Raw genomic sequence first — 18,432 nt, forward strand, 5'->3', positions numbered from 1 at the left:
AAGAAGAGGGTTTTAATTGACTCACAGTTCTGCAGGCTTAACAGGAAGCATGACTTGGAGGCCTCGGGAAACTTACAATCATGGCAGAAGGTGAAGGGGAAACAAGCACTTCTTACCACGGCAGAGCAGGAGAGAGAGAGAGAGAGTGAGGGGGGAATACACTTTTAAACCATCAGATCCCATGAGAACTCCTTCACTATCAAGAGATCAGCATGGGGAAATCGGTCCCTATCATCCAATCACTTCCCATCATGCCCCTCTTTCAATATGTGGGGATTACAATTCCACATGAGATTTGGATTGGGGCCAGGAGCCAAACCATATCACTACAGAACCTTTGTCTTCTCTCCTACAAGTCTTTAGAGTAGTCCTGGCTTTGAGAGAATGAGACAGACACAAAGTTGGCTTAATATGTTTTTAAATGGGATTCTTTTTTAAGAAGATGAAATCTCCCAAGTGCTATAGTAATGAATCATCATCTAATGTCTATATTTACTGGAAGAGTTACCATGTCAGCCAAACAGAGCCATCTGGACCAATTCTTACTGTTATATTAAGTAGCATTTTGGAAACTATTTATAGAAATTGGGTCTATGACTTTTTCTGCCATTGATCTCTTTTGAGGAATATGTTCCTAGCAGAGAGTCTCATTTATATTGTTTTTTTGAAAAACTCTGAGTTGCATTTAGCACTGGAATGGAGAAAGTTTTGTGAAACTAAATCTTAAAACTAGAAACCTAAGCAGATATAAAAACTTTATTTATTTATTTTTTTCTTAAGACTTGGAGACTTACAGTTATTTGCAAGTACCATATAAAATACTTGTTCCGGCCGGGCGCGGTGGCTCACGCCTGTAATCCCAGCACTTTGGGAAGCCGAGGCGGGCGGATCACGAGGTCAGGAGATCGAGACCATCCTGGCTAACATGGTGAAACCCCGTCTCTACTAAAAATACAAAAAAAATTAGCCGGGTGTGGTAGCGGGCGCCTGTAGTCCCAGCTACTCGGGAGGCTGAGGCAGGAGAATGGCGTGAACCCGGGAGGCGGAGCTTGCAGTGAGCCAAGACAGCGCCACTGCAGTCCAGCCTGGGCGAAAGAGCGAGACTGTGTCTCAAAAAAAAAAAAAAAAAAACTTGTTCCTTGCTTTCAGTTATGTGAATAAAGTGGATTGAAATGTTGCAATTAGGATTTACTGTGAATAGGTACAATAAACATGTTATATCATGGTACAATTAGAGAGGAATCACAGTTCTATAGAGATTAGAACCTAAGTTTTTCTTGAAAAGGCATAAAGCAGACAACTAATCACAATTATCCTTGAATATCCTGTAAATTGTCTATAAAGTTAAATAGCATAGTGTAGCATGTATCTCTCTAGTGATCCTTCTGAATTTCAAGGTTGTCAACCATTACACTGGACTAAAATAAAGAACAAAAGAAAAGTCTATATGCCGAGGTCTGGGAACTGAAGCCGTTCTGCCTCTAGGGAACTCTCTGGCCTAACCATGGTGCTGATATGAACAAAAAATTTATACTATTAAACATATATAACATAATAATTATTTTTAGGTGAAAAGTGAAAAAGATATTGGATCAACATCTTAGAGACCAATTAAATTTTGAAATCAACCTGATACTTCCATAAATATATTTTTGATTCTGGACCCAGTCTAAAAATTAAAAGATGATAAAGAGCTAATTCTTTTCAATGCCTTAAATTTTGTCTTAACCTTTTCTAGAACTGGAGATGCATATTGTTATAGAACAGATTCATTTTTTTATCTCATTCCCCAGCATACGTTAATTAATATTTATTAATATATTATTTTCATACATGTCTAAAACAATATTAATTGTAACGGAATGGAAATTAGCTCTGCATATAAATAAAATTTTCTAGTATAATCTGGATGTCTGATCAATATTTTGTCTCTCTACTGATCTCTCTATCTGAAATATATTTTTAAGCTTTTAGCCATAAAATGTTCTATCTGGTTGCACAGGCTTACAAGTATGTTTTTTTTTAAATAACTTTGCCTTAGACACAGTTCTATTATTTCAACCATTTGCTGCACCCATATACATAAGAATATTTTTCTGTTCAGATTAAACTAATAAAACTAAAAAGTGATATAAATACCATATGGTACACTCAGTGACATGCATGGTATTTTTAAAGGAAGGGATATGACACTTTGGGGGATTCCTCTTATGACTTCTAAAGATTATTCTAATGGTGTAGATATAGAATCCTCTGGTCAATTGGATAAATGCCAAGCATTTAAACTCTGCTTGCTAATATTTACATAGCTACCTTTCAGCCAGCGGGCCACTTGTTTTCCTTTTATGTTTTGAGAACTAGAGCTGCCCTGTGCTCCCCTGAAATTGTGGAATAAACTTATTAAAATGAATGATAATGCATTCGCTGGTAAATTTCACAAAGTGTGAAGGACACAAATATATGAACAAAATAAAATTATGTATTATTGAGAAATGGTTTATATACTTCCAGAGATATATTGCTCTTGTACTTATGTAGAAGTAGAAATAAAGATTAGCTCTTTAACATATTAATTGATGTTTCCAGTTTGGGACCATGAAACATCCCAGAAACAGCTGATTGCTTTTTTAAAAAAGTCCTCTGTCTTTGTTCAGCTAGTCCTACAATAGTAACTTACTCATAGTACACATTTATCATATGCTAGCAGTCTGTCCAGAATAACTTCATTTGAAGAAAAGATAGGTCAAGTGCACATTCCAGGGAATATTTGCAAAATAATATGTATTTTCTTGCAGAATTTTAAACAATTAGCTCTTAAGGTCACTTTCATATCACCCAGCTCTGCTAGTTTTGTTCCCCTTCTAACATATTTTAAAAGTATGCTTGTTTTAAAAGTCAAATAAATAAGATCTATGATAAAAATACAAGATAATAGTTGTGACAAACTATTCTGAAGAAGTAAGTTTCTACTCTAGGTGCGGGCAAGATCCTTCTAATCAAAGAGGAGTTCTGTGTTTATCTCTTTTGAATAATTGTGCTTTAGTTTCTTCATTTATCTATCTATTATTACTGATTGCCTGGAAGTGTACAGAAAGTCATGTCAAGGACTAAAGCAAACTACTCTCAAAATATTCTTCTTGAATAAACTAGATTTTAATATTAGTTAATATTTATGTGTACGATGTGTTAAGCATTTTAGTATGAGCTTGTTTCATGGCCAAAATAATACTGTGAGAGTATGAGATATCATGTCTTCATTGTAGAAATGGAAAAATTAATCTGTGAGCAAGGTTGTGCAGGTTTATTAAAGTTGAATAACCACCAATTGCTAGAGTGAGAATTAGAAGTCAGGATTGTCTGAGTCCAGAGTCTATGATCTAAACCACTCATAAAGACTGCTTTTTTACACTTATATTTCCCTTCAATGGGTTATTAAAGTGAAAGCTAAGGTCTCACTAAACTATTGCTTAACAGATATTCTGTTAAGATAATTCATAGCCTTTTACAAAGACAGGACTAAAATACGATTAGCAGAAAGTCTTCTGAACAACTTGGCCTTGAGCCAACCCAAGTTTCAGAGACAATGTGAATGATTCAGCTGGTGCCTTATAACTGAGATCCAGAAATAGCTCTGAATCCTACAAAGAACTAAAGAAGTATATTCTCTAGCAGACAATGAGCAATAATGAGCTTCTGATGAGCCATATATAAATTTTTAAAATATTACAATATTTTTAGCCTATTTTAATATATAAACATGTTTCCAAAAATACAGATTGTGCTTCTGTTTATTGATTTATTATCATTTGGTGGTCTAATCAAAGGTATTCACAGAGTCAATAAATTCTGATTATTTTTTCAAGTTAAAAAGCAAAGGGATTTTTTAGCAAAAACACAGCCTCCCAGAGTACAGGGAAATGATATTAAGATTACCTAATAGGGTTATTGAGGAAGTATGTGTTACAGAAACATGTACTTCTGCAATTCTTGAGCAAGAGCTACTGAAGCCAACCAACAAGAAACTCTTGTCAGGAACCTGGCATTATGTGAACTTATCCAGTATGCTTCTTGGAGATCACTTGACTCTAAATATAAGTGACAAACATCACCTTGTGTTTTCTGAGCAGGACGGAAAGGTGCAAGCTAAAATGTGTTGTTATGATGCTAGTTGGCTTTGAAATTACTTTTCAAACAAAGATCACTTTTGATGAGACCTAATCTGATATTCATGCACAGAAAGTGAAGATATAGCAAGTATACTTAAAGAAAACCATGACTTAGAAAGCAGAACATTTATATTTATGTTTGTAGAGACTAGGAGAGATAATTATCTTAGAAGTGATTTAAATGCACAGAAAGTAAGTGCCCAATTTCCAAAGAAGAATTAGAGATCTCTAAAGCCTTTATTAGAAAATCCTTGTGTTCTTTTTATGAAATGTCAGTGAAATGAGAGATTGTTGTGACGTTAAACCAGAATAAGAATTTAAGGAATGGAGAAAAGCAATGATGAAAAAAAGTATGTATCAACCTTTGATCTGAAATTTTCCTCTTCTTTGGAAAATGTCAAATTTTATGTGCATATTACTTGAGCTGAAATGTAAAATCTTAAGGTTTATGCTGAAGCTTCCTATGACTCTAATGAAAATTTAGAATGTGAATAAGAACTTTTTAGAAATACTTTCTATTGTTATAGCTTCAATAAATTCTAAAAATTGTTTTTACATAACATCCATGGCCAGAAAAATTGTCTATACTAATCATAACATTCTTCTTCCATACTTCAGTATGAGAATACAACCATATTATTTTCTAATATTAAGGTCTATTTATTGATCCTCAGCAGCATTATTACAGTTTTCTAATCTTTATTAAAATCACCCTGTGCACAAAAACTGTTCTGACATTTAACTAATTTCCAAACATCTTAAACCATTCAAATATAGTGTCCATTGAGTATAATTTGACTTTTACAAAACTCAGTTGAGAATTCCTTGTTTGCATATTTGTTTTACTTGTTTACATTTGTTTTTCTATCATATGCTATATTTTCTCTATTGTGTAAACCAGGGAACTGAGAGTTTGCAGACTTTGGTTACCACACGCATACCTAGGATCCAACACAATAGCATTTCTGAATTTATACCAGAATCAATACACTAAAAAGTATCTAGTGCACAGTAGGCACTCAATAAATGCTTGTGAAAATGGAAAAATATTTACATATAAATTTAGCAGTTAAGGTAGAAACTTATTAATTAGTGAAGTTCTCAATTCTTCAGATAATTTTGGAAGGGTATTTTCAAGTGATTTATCCTGATTTTATTCTCCTTGCAATCATTTCTCCCTATTCTCCAGTTCTAGGATTCACATAATTTCTCTCTGACACAAATCTGTCCTTTTAGCTCATCACATATTTTTCAAATAAGTTGTAAATCATTTTACTTATTTTATTGTCTGTCAATTTATTTCTCTAGTAGTCTCAATTTTTTTACTTGGCCTCACTGTGCACATACATACCAGCACATTCTCAACCCCTATCCCTGCTTAAAAAAACTGGTTACAGTGTGATTTGGATTTGAAGCAGTGGATAATATACATGCAACCGAAACATTTTTCCTTTTCTTTCTAGCTACAGTAAAGTCAAGGTCTATACACCAAAGATAGAAAAAATGAGAAAAATAAATGGAAAGAATGAAGCAAAAAGAGAGCCATGAAAGATACAAAGAGATGTATTTAGAAAGTAGAAGGATCAAGACACTGTGTGCCTCAGAAAAAAAGAAGGTAAGCAGCAGTCGACTATATTTTTTAATTGAGATTTTCTTATCTAATTGGAATTATCCATGTAAGGAAACGAATCAGGAACTTGGTTGCCAGATGCAGAGAAGTAGATAAGATTTTCCTCTAGCTATATGCTTGTGCTTTTGGCCTGATTAGCAGCGGATTGAATGACGGCCCTCCTCAAAAGGTATGTTCATATTCTAATCCCTGAAAAATGTAAATGTGACCTTGTTTAGAAAAAATCGTCTTTGCAGATATAATTAAGCTAAAGATTTTGAGATGGAGTAATTCAGAGGAGGAGAAGATATGAAACAGAAGAGAAGAATCCCATGTGAAGAAGGGGACAATGATTGAAGTTACACAGGCGCAAGTTGAAAAGGCTGAAGCCATCAGAATGTGGAAGAGGTAAGGAAGGATTCTACCCTACAGCCTTCAAAGGGAGCATGACTTTGCTGACACCTTGATTTTGGACTTCTGGCCTTGAGAACTGTAATATAATAAATTTCTGTTGTTTTAAGCTATCAAGTTTATTGCTATTTGTTAAGAGAGCAGTAGGAAACTAACAGTATGTATATTCCTTCTTTAGTGACAGTTATGAAGTAAAAAGAAAAAAACAAGAGAATATGGAAACTGCTATACACTAATGATTTTTTTCTGCCCATATCCATCTGAAGCAGTTCCTATTTTTGAAGGTTCCTTTCCCTAACACACACACACACACACACACACACTACCACCACCACCACCACACCAGAATTAAATAAAATACCACACAATGAAAGAGACTAGAGGTTGAGAGGGCTTCTATAATTTAAAATGTGGACATTGCGGCATCATCTTTGAACCCACTTGATATATACCAATTCAAAATGGAAAATTGTTGAAAACATATTGTGCTATGCTGAATGTAAAAGACCATTTATGAATGATGCATGGGTTTTCCATACAGTAAAGCAAGTCACTTCATACATTTCTGCTTGGAAAGGAAACAGAACATCATTAATGCTACAAAAAATGAGATGGTGATAAATAATGCTTGAGATTCTCTTTGGTCCATCAGCTGCTTTCAAGAAAGTAGAAATGATTGCAAAGTTTAGTATGAGCTTGACAAAATATATATACAGATTACATTTTCTTAAGTGAATAAACTTGGAGTTCTTATTTTTCTTCTAATTCTATGTGCAGGTTCATCCAGAATCAGCTTGGCTATAGCTGGAAGCAATTAAGAATATGCACAAGGGCCAGGAGTGGTGGCTCATGCCTGTAATCCCAACACTTTGGGAGGCTGAGGTGGGTGGATCACGAGGTCAGGAATTCAAGACCAGCCTGGCCAAGATGGTGAAACCCCGACTCTACTAAAAATACAAAAATTAGCCAGGCATGGTGGCAGGCTCCTGTAATCCCAGCTACTTGGGAGGCTGAGACAGATAATTTCTTGAACCCAGGAGACAGAAGTTGCAGTGAGCTGAGATCGCGCCACTGCACTCCAGCTGGGCGACAGAGCGAGACTCTGTCCCAAATAAATAAATAAATAAATAATAAAAAAATAAAAATAAAAGAATATGCACAAAGATTTGAAACTCTAGGAAATTTTTTTTATCTCTAATAGATTTCAGCGAAGTTAAATTGTGCATTGGTCACAAGGGAAAACTTGTGATGGTGACTCATGTAAATTACTAAAATTGCTTTCATTTGGGAAATAGGCCTCATTAGTCCTAAATTTTACCTTATGATTATGTCAGGTAGCCAAACATCATTGCTTATACTAAAATAAAGCTCTAGGTACTATTTCTTTTAATAAAAAACCCAATGATCCTAGCACATTACTTTAGTTATAATCTCAAAACTAGTACCATATATAAGGAAAGCCAATGGTATTACTTATACCTCCTTCTCATGAAATCATCATTAAAGGCACATTTATAGATAATGGGAACTGAGTCAAGATGTTCAGCCTGACAATCCACTGCTATCTCCTGGGCCCAGATGCCCATCCTTTAGCTCTTCAGGAGAAAGAAAAATATGCACTCACTACTGATATCCAAAACTGCCTATTAGCTTATAAGCTTCCAGAACGCATCTTTTTCAAATAGCAGGTAACGTATTCTTACAACTTTCTGGGAAGAGAAAAATACTCAAGAGCTTTGATGCTTATCTAGTACAATTTCTTCATTTAATTAATAGAGAAACTAGAGAGACTGAGGGTTAAATTAATGTCTCGGACCTCAAGTTCCAAAGTAAAATCAACTTTATCTAAATTTGTATTAAGCTAGAATTTCATGAAGAGATAGAGTATAGTACAGCCATGGCTGTAAAAACATGTATACTTGCCAAAAAGGAATTCTCCACTTGCAAATATATGTGAGAACAAAATATTAAAAGAAGAGCCAAAACAAAGGTAAAAGAATACAAAATTGTAGAAAGATATCTTGATAGTTCAACAGAGCTTTATTTTTTGGTTTGCTATTTTAGAGCTTGAAGACTGGTCTTTTAAGCTAACCTAATCAAACAAAAATAAAGGAAAAGAAATTCTTTTTTTTTTCCTCCCTTTTTTTAAAGTGCAGTGGCGTGATCTCAGCCCACTGCAACCTCCATCTCCCAGGTTTCAGCGATTCTCCTGCCTCAGCTTTTTGTATTTTTAGTAGAGACAAGGTTTCATCATGTTGGCCAGGCTGATCTTGAACTCCTGACCTCAAGTGATCCACCCACCTCAGCCTCCCAAAATGCTGGGATTACAGGTGTGAGCCACTGCACCCGGCCCTGGAAAATGAATTTTAAAATATAAATGAAATATTTGAGACATATGAGATTATATAAAGTGATCAAACCTATGAATTATTGACATTCCTCAGAGAGAAGGAGAAAAAGTAAGCAATCTGAAAAATATATTTGAGGAAATATTTCAAGAAAATTTCCTTAATCTCGCTAGAGAAATAGATAATCATGTTGAAGAAATCCAGAGAACACTTGTGAGATATTATACAAAATGAATATCAACAAGGCATATAGTCACCAGACTGTCCAAGGTCAATGCTAAAGAATCTTAAAAGCACCTAGATATAAAGGTCAGATCACATAGAAAGGGAGCCCCATCAGGCTAATAGTAGACTTCTCACCAGAAACCTTTATAAGCCAGAAGAAATTGGGGGCCTATTTTCTGCATTCTTAAAGAAAAGAAATTCCAAACAAGAATTTCATATCCTACCAAACTAAGCTTCATATAAGAAAGAGAAATAAAATCTATTCTGGACAAGTAAGTACTAAGGGAATATTTTACCACTAGACCTCTCTTACAAGACATCCTTAATTAAGGTAGTTTTAAACATGGAAATAAAAGAATGATACGTGCTACCACAAAAGCACATTTAAGTACCTAGCCAACAGACCCTATAAGCAACCACACAATAGAAACTACAAAACAGCCAACTAACAACGTCATGATAAGATTGACACTTCATGTATCAATATTAAACTTGAATGTAAATGGTCTAAATGCCCCATGTAAAAGGCTAAGTGTGGCAAGCTGGATTAAAAACAACAAGACCCCTCTGTCTCCTCTCTTCAAAAGACTTATCTCACATGTAATGATATCCATAGATGCAAAATAAAGCATTGGAGAAAGATCTACCACAGGAATGGAAAACTAAAAAGAGTAGAGGTCACTATTCTTATATCTGACAAACTTTAAATCAATAACAGTGAAAAGAAGACAAGGACATTACATAGGGAAAAGGTTTGTTTCACCAAGAAGATTTAACTATTCTAAATATATACATCCCCAATGCTTGAGCACTCAGATTGACAAAAAAGTACTTCTAGACCTATTAAAAGACTTAGCTTTACAATAATGATGGGCAACTTCAACAGCAGAAAGATAAAAAAGATATTTTGTACTTGAACTCAAGACTTGACCAGTTGAACCTAATAGACATCTATAGAATACTCCACCCATCAACAACAGAATATACATTCTTCTGCTCTGCACACAGAATACACTATAAGATCAATCACATGCTCAGCCATAAAGCAAGCCTCAACAAATTAAATAAATAAATAAAAATCATACCAACCGTACTCTTGGACCACAGTGGAATAAAAACAGAAATAAATCAATACCAAGAAGAGCTCTCGAAACTACAAAATTATATGAAAATTAAACAACTTCCTACTGAATAACTTTTAGGAAACAACCAAATTAAGCAGAAATTAAAAAAAAAAGTCTTTGAAATGCATAAAAACAAAGACACAACATACCAAAATCCCTGGTATGCAGTAAAAGCAGTGTTAAGAGGAAAGTTCACAGTGGTAAACACTTACCTCACAAAGTCAGAAATATCTCAAATAAAGGACTTAAAATCACCCCTAGAAGAACTAAAAATAAAAGGACAAACTAACTCCAAAGCTATCAGGAGAAAAGAAATACGTAAAATCGGAGCAGAGCTAAATGAAATTGACACCATAAAGTCCATGCAAAGAGTCAACAAAACCCAAAGTTGGTTCTTTGAAAGGGTGAACAAGATCAATAGACTGCTAGCTATATTAACATAGAAAAAAAGAAAATCCAAATAAGTTCAATCAGAAACAGCAAAGTGACATTAAAACTAATAAGTGATGTTATAACTATAAGTGACATTATAACTAATCTCAGAGAAACATAAAAAATTTCAAGGACTATTATAAACACTTCTATACACACAAACTAGAAAATCTAGAGGAAATGGATAAATTCCTAGAAACACACAATCTTCCAAGATTGAATAAGGAAGACATTGCAACCCTAAACAGACCAGTATCAAGTTCTGAAATTAAATCACTAATAAAATAAAAACTGCCAGCCAAAAAACAAAAGCTCCAAACCAAATGAATTCACGGCCAAATTTTATTTATTTATTTATTTATTTATTTATTTATTTATTTATTTCGAGACAGAGTCTTGCTCTGTCGCCCTGGCTAGAGTGCAGTGGCAGCGATCTCAGCTCACTGCAACCCAGGTCCAAGAGATTCTCCTGCCTCAGCCTCCCGAGTAGCTGGGATTTCAGGCATGTACCACCACACCAGAATCACTTTTATACTTTTATTAGAGATAGGGTTTTGCCATGTTGAACGGGCTGGTCTCAAACACCGGGCCTCAAGTGATAGGCTGACCTAAACCTCCCAAAGTGCTGGGATTACAGGCATGAGCCACTCTGCCCAGCTGTCACAGCCAAATTCTACCAGATTACAAAGAAAAGCTGGTATCAATTCTACTGAAATTATTCCAAAAAATCAAGGAAGACAAATTTTTTCCTAATTTATTCTGTGAAGCCAGCCAGCATCACACTGATAACAAAACCTGGCAAAGACACAGTGAAAAAGGAAAATTACAGGCCAATATCTGTAATAAATATAGGTGTAAAAACCCTCAATAAAATCCTAACAAGCTGAATCCAATAGCACATCAAAAAGTTAATTCACCATGATCCAGTCAGCTTCATTTCTGGGATGTAAGTTGGTTCAAAATATACAAATCAATAAATATAATCCACCACATCAACAGAATTAAAAGCAAAAATGATATGACTATCTCAATAGACATGGAAAGCTTTTGATGAAATCCAACATCCCTTCATGATAAAAACACTCAAGAAATTCAGCATGAAAGGATCATATCTCAAATAAGAGTCATCTATGACAAACCCACAGCCAATATAATACCAAAGTTCACTGATGGAATCATTCTCAACCCAAACCTCAGCATCATGCAATACACACAGGTAACAAACGTGCGCATGTACCCCTGAATTTAAAGTTGAAAAAAAAATCTGAAAGGTTTAAAAAAATAAGGTATAAAAATACACCCACTGAAATATAAAACAGTATCAAGTTTACAGAAATCTACAAGTGCGTTTTTATCCACTGGGGTTAAGTTGGAAGAATTTGGGGAGATGAGAGTATTTGGGGAGATAATGGCTAGTAATGATGGCTCTTGCATCCTACTCTAAGCAGTGTGGTCTTTAAAGTAAAAGTAGCAGTTAGCACTGAAGCATTTATGCTAGAACAACTAAATTCCCAAATTTAAATCTTAGATAGTTCATTCTGAAAGCATTAATTGAGGTGGTTTCAAAGAGAAAGAGATAATATCAGATAAACCTAAAAGGTTGAGCTGAAGTAATAGGCTCAAGTGAGAAGTAAAATCTGAAGTAAATCAAAAATTAAGTTATAAATAATCTAGTGGACATGATAAATAAGAGAGAAAGGGGAAACCCTTGAGTAATTTCCTTTTCTGAAATACTTGAATTACTGAATACAGTCATCTACTAAGTTGCAACACCCACGGGAAAAAAACATGCATGCTGTAGGTGATGATGAGTTTGTTATTAGCTTTACTTTGAGATTATTTTAGGACATCCAAATTAAGATGTTTGCAGGATTGAAATATCTGCACATTAGAGGGGCATATGTGTCTGAAGATCAGGAATTCACTCAGGGATAGAGATTCAGATTTGTGGGTCACCATGATGCAATTGGTAGTGAAAATAATCAGAGAAATAGAATAACTCATTACGTAGGATAAGATTAGGATCGAATAAAATCAGAATCTCAGTGGACACCAAGACTGGCAGGAAGGCAAAAAAAACACTGGAGTACAAGGAGATTGAGAACAATTTGAGACTAAGAAAGGGTCAGAGAATGGGAGGTTCTTAAAGACAGAGAAGTCAGGGAGTGACATTTTTTAAGTGATTTGTGGTCATCAAGATCAATGTCACTGGAAGGATTACATTGTTTCTGGCACAACAGTGGTTATTGGTGACTTCACAAGAGCACTTTTAATAGAATACAACAAATATAAAATATATTACTGGAAACTAAGTGAAGATTTTCAATTTTATAAATGGTGCATAGGCAACAGGCATTTCTGGTCTCTCTGAAAACCCAACTAAAGTGACATTAAGTTATTTTTGAATATATATAAGCAAAAAATCAAAGAAAACAGATTTTAGTACATAAAATGTTATTTTTGGAATATAGAAAGCATACAGATGAATAGTAACTGAGTGTATACATGAAAAATCCAGAAAATGACAGCTTGGGTAATGACAATTTTAAAAAATCATGATTTATGGTACAGAACCATGGAAAGTGTCAAAAATTGGAGATGCAAATTATCTCTGAAAGCCAGAGTGTGAAGTGGGACAGAAAACAAAGATTTGTTGAAAGTGTCTTTAGGAGCAGGTAGCTGCCCTGATGTTCTCCCCAAGTCCAACAAACTAGTCAATTGCCCTTTCTTGAGCTCTGCAGGGAAAAAAAAAAAAAGGATTATTCTCTGAAGATGTTGAATTACAGAGACTGTGAATTGGAGACATCTTGACTAGCTAAGGTCAAAGATGAGGCACCCCCCTGGACACATGGAACCAGGCGATCGAGGGTATACTGAATGGAGGTCCTCTTGCCCCCATGGCTGCCTGCCTCCCACTACTCTGGCCTCTATGCTTTTCTGTTGTTGGCAGATGACTGGAGGATTTCTTTCTGAGGAAACTGCCCTGTAGAATAGAGAACTACAAATTCCCCGCAACGTAAAGTTTACCTACACAACAATCCTGCCCATGTACCCCTAAACCTAAAATAAAAGGTAAAAACAAAAACAAAAACAAAAACCTTGTACCCTACCTAAATACAAATTCATGATTAAACAAGCCATTACCACATACATAAAACTTCCTATTAGAATGTTACCGTACTTCTTATTTTGATTGGACAGCCAAGGATCACCAGGTATTTGAGAAGCTCCTTAAAAACAAAACACAAAAAAATGCACATGAAAATTCAAAGATAGAAAAATGAACAAATAAAAACATCAGAGATCATATGGGGAATAAAAAACACTCATATAAAATTATAATTCTCATCTTCAAATCTAAAAATACTATATTACATTTATGATATGAGAGTATTCAGAGAATACGAATTTTTAGAAATGTGAAATCTTTTGACAAAAATAACAAACGATTGAAATGTTGAAAAGCAATGAATAGAAAATTTTGCAGGTGAAAAAAATAATTTTAAAATAATAGAATTCTAAAAGGTTAACAACAACAACAACAACAACAAAAGCTCAGTCTAACAGGCCAACTAATGAGTTCCACTGAGAGAGACAATGATGGGGAGGATATTATGAAGGCATCACTTAAGAAATTTTTCCAGAATAGAAGGATAAGATTTTCCACAAAAAAAGGGCCCACTGAGTATCCACAATGTGGCTCAGATTCATCAATACTCATGACTACTCTTCATAACTATACAATTTCAGGACATTTGGGAAAAGTCCTAAGAGCATCTGGAAAGGAAAAAAAATGGGTTACATACAAAGGGCTTATACAAAGGAATAAAAATGACTTCTTACTTCTAACAAGCAACACTGGAAACTAAAAAAGAACTGAACAATGGATTCAGTTTCTGAGGGAAAGTCTTTTCTCTCCTGGAAGTCTATGAATCTCACTGCAAACTAAATGCAAGGATAAAGATATTTTCAAACATGCAAGGGCTTAAATTAACTTTCTCTGTGCACCTTTTTCTGTGTTATAGAGTATCTATAGAACATTGTTGAAGTATATATTTCATAAAAAACGAAGGAATAGATTTAGGAAGGACCCAGGAATCAGGGCACTTAACACAAAAGAGTGTAAAGAGGAGACTAGAGAAAAATCCAGTTTAGACTGGAACAAGAGGAGTAAAGATTTCAGGAGAGATATTTCAAACACACACATGTACACACACACTGGTTTCTTTGTAGTCAAATACATAAAGTAATTTATCAGTTCTTCTTGTGTGCATGTGTGTGAGTGTATAAGGTAGTGCAGGGATGTGAAAAAGAGCCATATCCTCATTCTTCAAGCTAAGAAATCAAAAGATATTCTCTAAAAATATTTAAAACCACTAAGTAGCAGTGAAAACTCAGTATTTAAAATATGCAGTTTAAATGTATAGTCTATGGGAAATTACATTGGAATATTCAAAATTCAATTAATGACATGAGACATCTCAAGTTTTTTACACATTAAAAAAGGTAAAGCATATATATTAAATATCTCAAAGTACAACAGAAATTTTCAAAAAAATATACAGGAATGAAAAGAAAATGTCTACGTAATAATTTTCACCAAATCATAATATCAACAAATGCTGAAAATAATAGTTCTTATAAATGATATATTATTTTCCATATTTCAGGAAGCTTAATCCACTTTATTTCCTGGAAACTCCTTTCTCTTTCACTCTTCACTGTCAGTTCTCTTCAGAGGCAGATATTGCTAAACGTACACCAATATGTGTTCTCTAATTTTTCTGTATCAATATAAGTTCTGATTTTTATGTAGGCATATGGCTTTCCAGGATATATGGTAAATTTACCATCGTTGTTTGTCACTACATTTGGATCAATAGACTTTAAAGAGAAGGGCCTTGTGACAGTTTCTCTTATGTGTCCATTTGATGGGGTCATGAAGTGAGCAGATATTTGATTAAACATGATTCTGGGCGTGTCTGTGAGGATATTTCTGGATGGCTGAGATTAACATCTGAATCTGTAGACTGAGTAAAGTAGATTGCTCCTGCTTCTGTCCTCCACCAATGTGAGCAAAGCTCATCCCATCTGTTAAAGGTCTGGATAGAGCAAAAATCTAGGCAACAAAGAATTCACTCTCTCTGTCTCATGGTCTTTGAACTGGGTTATCAGTACTCTCTTGCCTTAAGATTCAGTCTGACACGTATACCTTCGGCTGTCCTGGTTCTCAGGTATTTTGAGCTGCAGTTCTTCGTACTTCCCAGCCTTCATAATAGTGTGAGCCAATGCCTTATACTCTGTGTGTGTGTGTGTGTGTGTGTGTGTGTGTATATATAATATAAAATATAAATTTATATTTTTTAATATTTTAAAATATATGTATTATATATTATATACATAAAATACAGATGTAATATATACCATATATTAAAATATAATATTTTAATACTTTAAAATGTATAAATTTAATATTTTAAAATGTATTGAATATTTTATATTTAAATTTATATGTTATATATAGATATACAAAATTTAAAAATATATAAAATTTGTTCCTCATAGAAGTACAGGGACAAATCTTTCAAAAGAAGGGTTTGACCTTCTTGGCCAGATGCAGTGGCTCACACCTGTAATCCCAGAACTGTGAGAGGCCGAGGCGGGTGGATCACAAGGTCAAGAGATCAAGACCATCCTGGCCAACACAGTGAAACCCCATCTCCACTAAAAATTTTTTAAAAAAATTAGCTGGGCATGGTGGTGCGTGCCTATAGCCCCAGCTACTAGGGAGGCTGAGGCAGAGAATCACTTAAACCCGGGAAGCGGAGGTGGCAGTGAGCCGAGATTGTTCCGCTGCACTCCAGCCTGGGTGACAGAGAGAGACTCTATCTCAAAAAAAAAAAAAAAAGAAAAAAAAAGAAGCAGTTGACCTTCTTTATACTGAATGAGTGTGAAGGATGGAGCTCAAGCAGAATCTTGATCTATTTTGGGGAAATCAAAGGCCAAGATAAGTTAAAAGGAACCAGTAAAGGCACCTCAAGTAGCTTATCATTCAGACCACCTATCTTTGAAATTCTTTTTATGAGGGAGATAAATAAACTTTTATTTTACTTAAGTTAATATTATTTTTTATTTTTGTTTTGCCCCTCATAATTTAACCTCATTCTAAATGATGAATTTCCTAAAATAGTCTCATAAAAATGCATGTTTTTGATACTTGGTTTAATTGAACAAGATCACATGCTTTCAGATTCTCCAATGCTGTGCTTTTCTTAACATGTTCTTTTCAATCTCCTGGAAGCAGTCATTTTATAATGGAAAAGATAATGTTAATAAAGCTGCATGATTCAGTGAGAACACAGACTGTTTCTTTCTGTTAATGAACCATCTTTATACTAACAATGATGTAAATATAAAGATGTAAGCATAATAGTGATGTCCACACAGGGTTACCCAGAAGGTAAAAAAGGAATCAAATGCTGAGTTGGTAAAGCTACTTACCCAAAAAGCCACAGCCATAACAACAGTATAAGGCAAGTGTCTGTGTCCAGCTGCATCACAGTCCTGGACATCACCACCAGTAGAGCGCAATCCATGGTTCCCAGTGTGAGAACAAAATAAATTTGAATCATACCACTGGCATAAGAGATGTTCTTCTGTGGGCCCCAGAGATTGTACTGTAATTAAAAGATGGAACTGATGGTGTAGCAGAAATCCAGAAAAGAGAATAAGTACTGAGAGTGTGGGGATGGGAGTCCAGGTATGACAGAATGATGCTGAACAGCTTGCCTATCAGTGTCATGAAGCAGAATATCAAGAGAACTACAAAAATAACTATTTCCAGAGGAGGTCAATTAGAAAGACCCAGTAGAATAAAGTAATTTTCAAGACTTATGTTGATATTTCCCATTATTATTCATTTTCTGTTACCTGAGCAAAAAATATCATATACATTCAAAAGAAAAAAAAAGTAAGAAAATGCTCCAAAAATCACAGAGAATCATGGAAAATAAACAAGTCAGTTTGAAGGGTCTACTATTGTTCAATTCTAGGAGAATTTGAACATTGAGAAAAACTGTGATAGTAATGAATTTAACAAACAAAGAATCATAAAAGCACATACCAATATAAAAAATAAAAGAATAAAGAAATAAATGCTGAAGACAAAGCTATTTCTTAAGTAGAATCCTAAGTAATCCTCACTAGAATGATGGAGTTAGAAAAACAGAAATGGATGTTAAAACTATTGGATGAAAATCTGAGGAGGAAAAGAATATTTACACAGTTTAAAATATCTCTCCACAAACTACTTAGTTCCATAATGAAAAATAGTAAACTTTACAGTAGAAAACAGATCATTTGATATCATGATCGATATTAACCTCACCAATGTTGTAATAGACCAATATCATATGCTTGCTGATATGATGCTCTGAACAGGACATAATATCACTTCAATGTTATTCCTGCTGAAAATGCACAGCCTAATTCTAATAACAAGGAAACATGGAACAGACTCAAACAGAAAAAAGTTTAACAAATAAGCTCGCCTGTACACTTCAAATACATCAAGGCCAACGAAGACAAAAAAGCTGAGGAACTAGACTAGATTAAAGGAGATCAATGAAACATTATATCTGCACTAGTCTGTTTTCACGTTGCTGATAAAGGCATGCCCAGGATCTGGTAATTTATAAAGCAAAAAAGGTTTAATGGACTCACAGTGCCACCTGGCTAGGGAGGCCTCACAATCATGGTGGAAAGCAAAAGGCATGTCTTACATGGCAGCAGACAAGACAGAATGAGAGCTAAGTGAAAGGAGAAACCCCTTATAAATTCATTACCACAAGAACAGTATGGGAGAAACCACCTCCATGATTCAATTATCTCCCAGTGGGTCCCTTCCACAACCCATGAGAATTATGGGCTTTACAATTCAAGATGAGATTTGGGTGGGGAAACAGCCAACCCATATCAATATCTAAATGTGTGATCCTGAATTCAGGAAAAAAAAAACCAGGTATTAACAATATTATTAAGAAAATTGGAAAAATCAGAATGTAGACTATGGATTTAGATAATAATATTGTATCCATATAAAATTTGCTGATTTTGGT

The 18,432-nt window shown here is 34.5% G+C and overlaps 1 protein-coding gene across 1 annotated transcript in view; it reads right to left on the minus strand.

Annotated features, from left to right (window-relative positions):
- Positions 1-18,432, minus strand: part of LOC100985633 (caspase-1) — a 57,784-nt gene that overhangs the window by 26,554 nt on the left and 12,798 nt on the right. Inside the window, 2 exon segments of the mRNA XM_063608324.1 lie at positions 13,497-13,545; positions 16,817-16,992. Coding sequence (XP_063464394.1) covers positions 13,497-13,545; positions 16,817-16,992 — 225 coding nt within the window.

The sequence above is a fragment of the Pan paniscus genome, chromosome 9, assembly GCF_029289425.2.
Source record: "Pan paniscus chromosome 9, NHGRI_mPanPan1-v2.0_pri, whole genome shotgun sequence".
In the NCBI taxonomy this organism is placed as follows: Eukaryota; Metazoa; Chordata; class Mammalia; order Primates; family Hominidae; genus Pan; species Pan paniscus.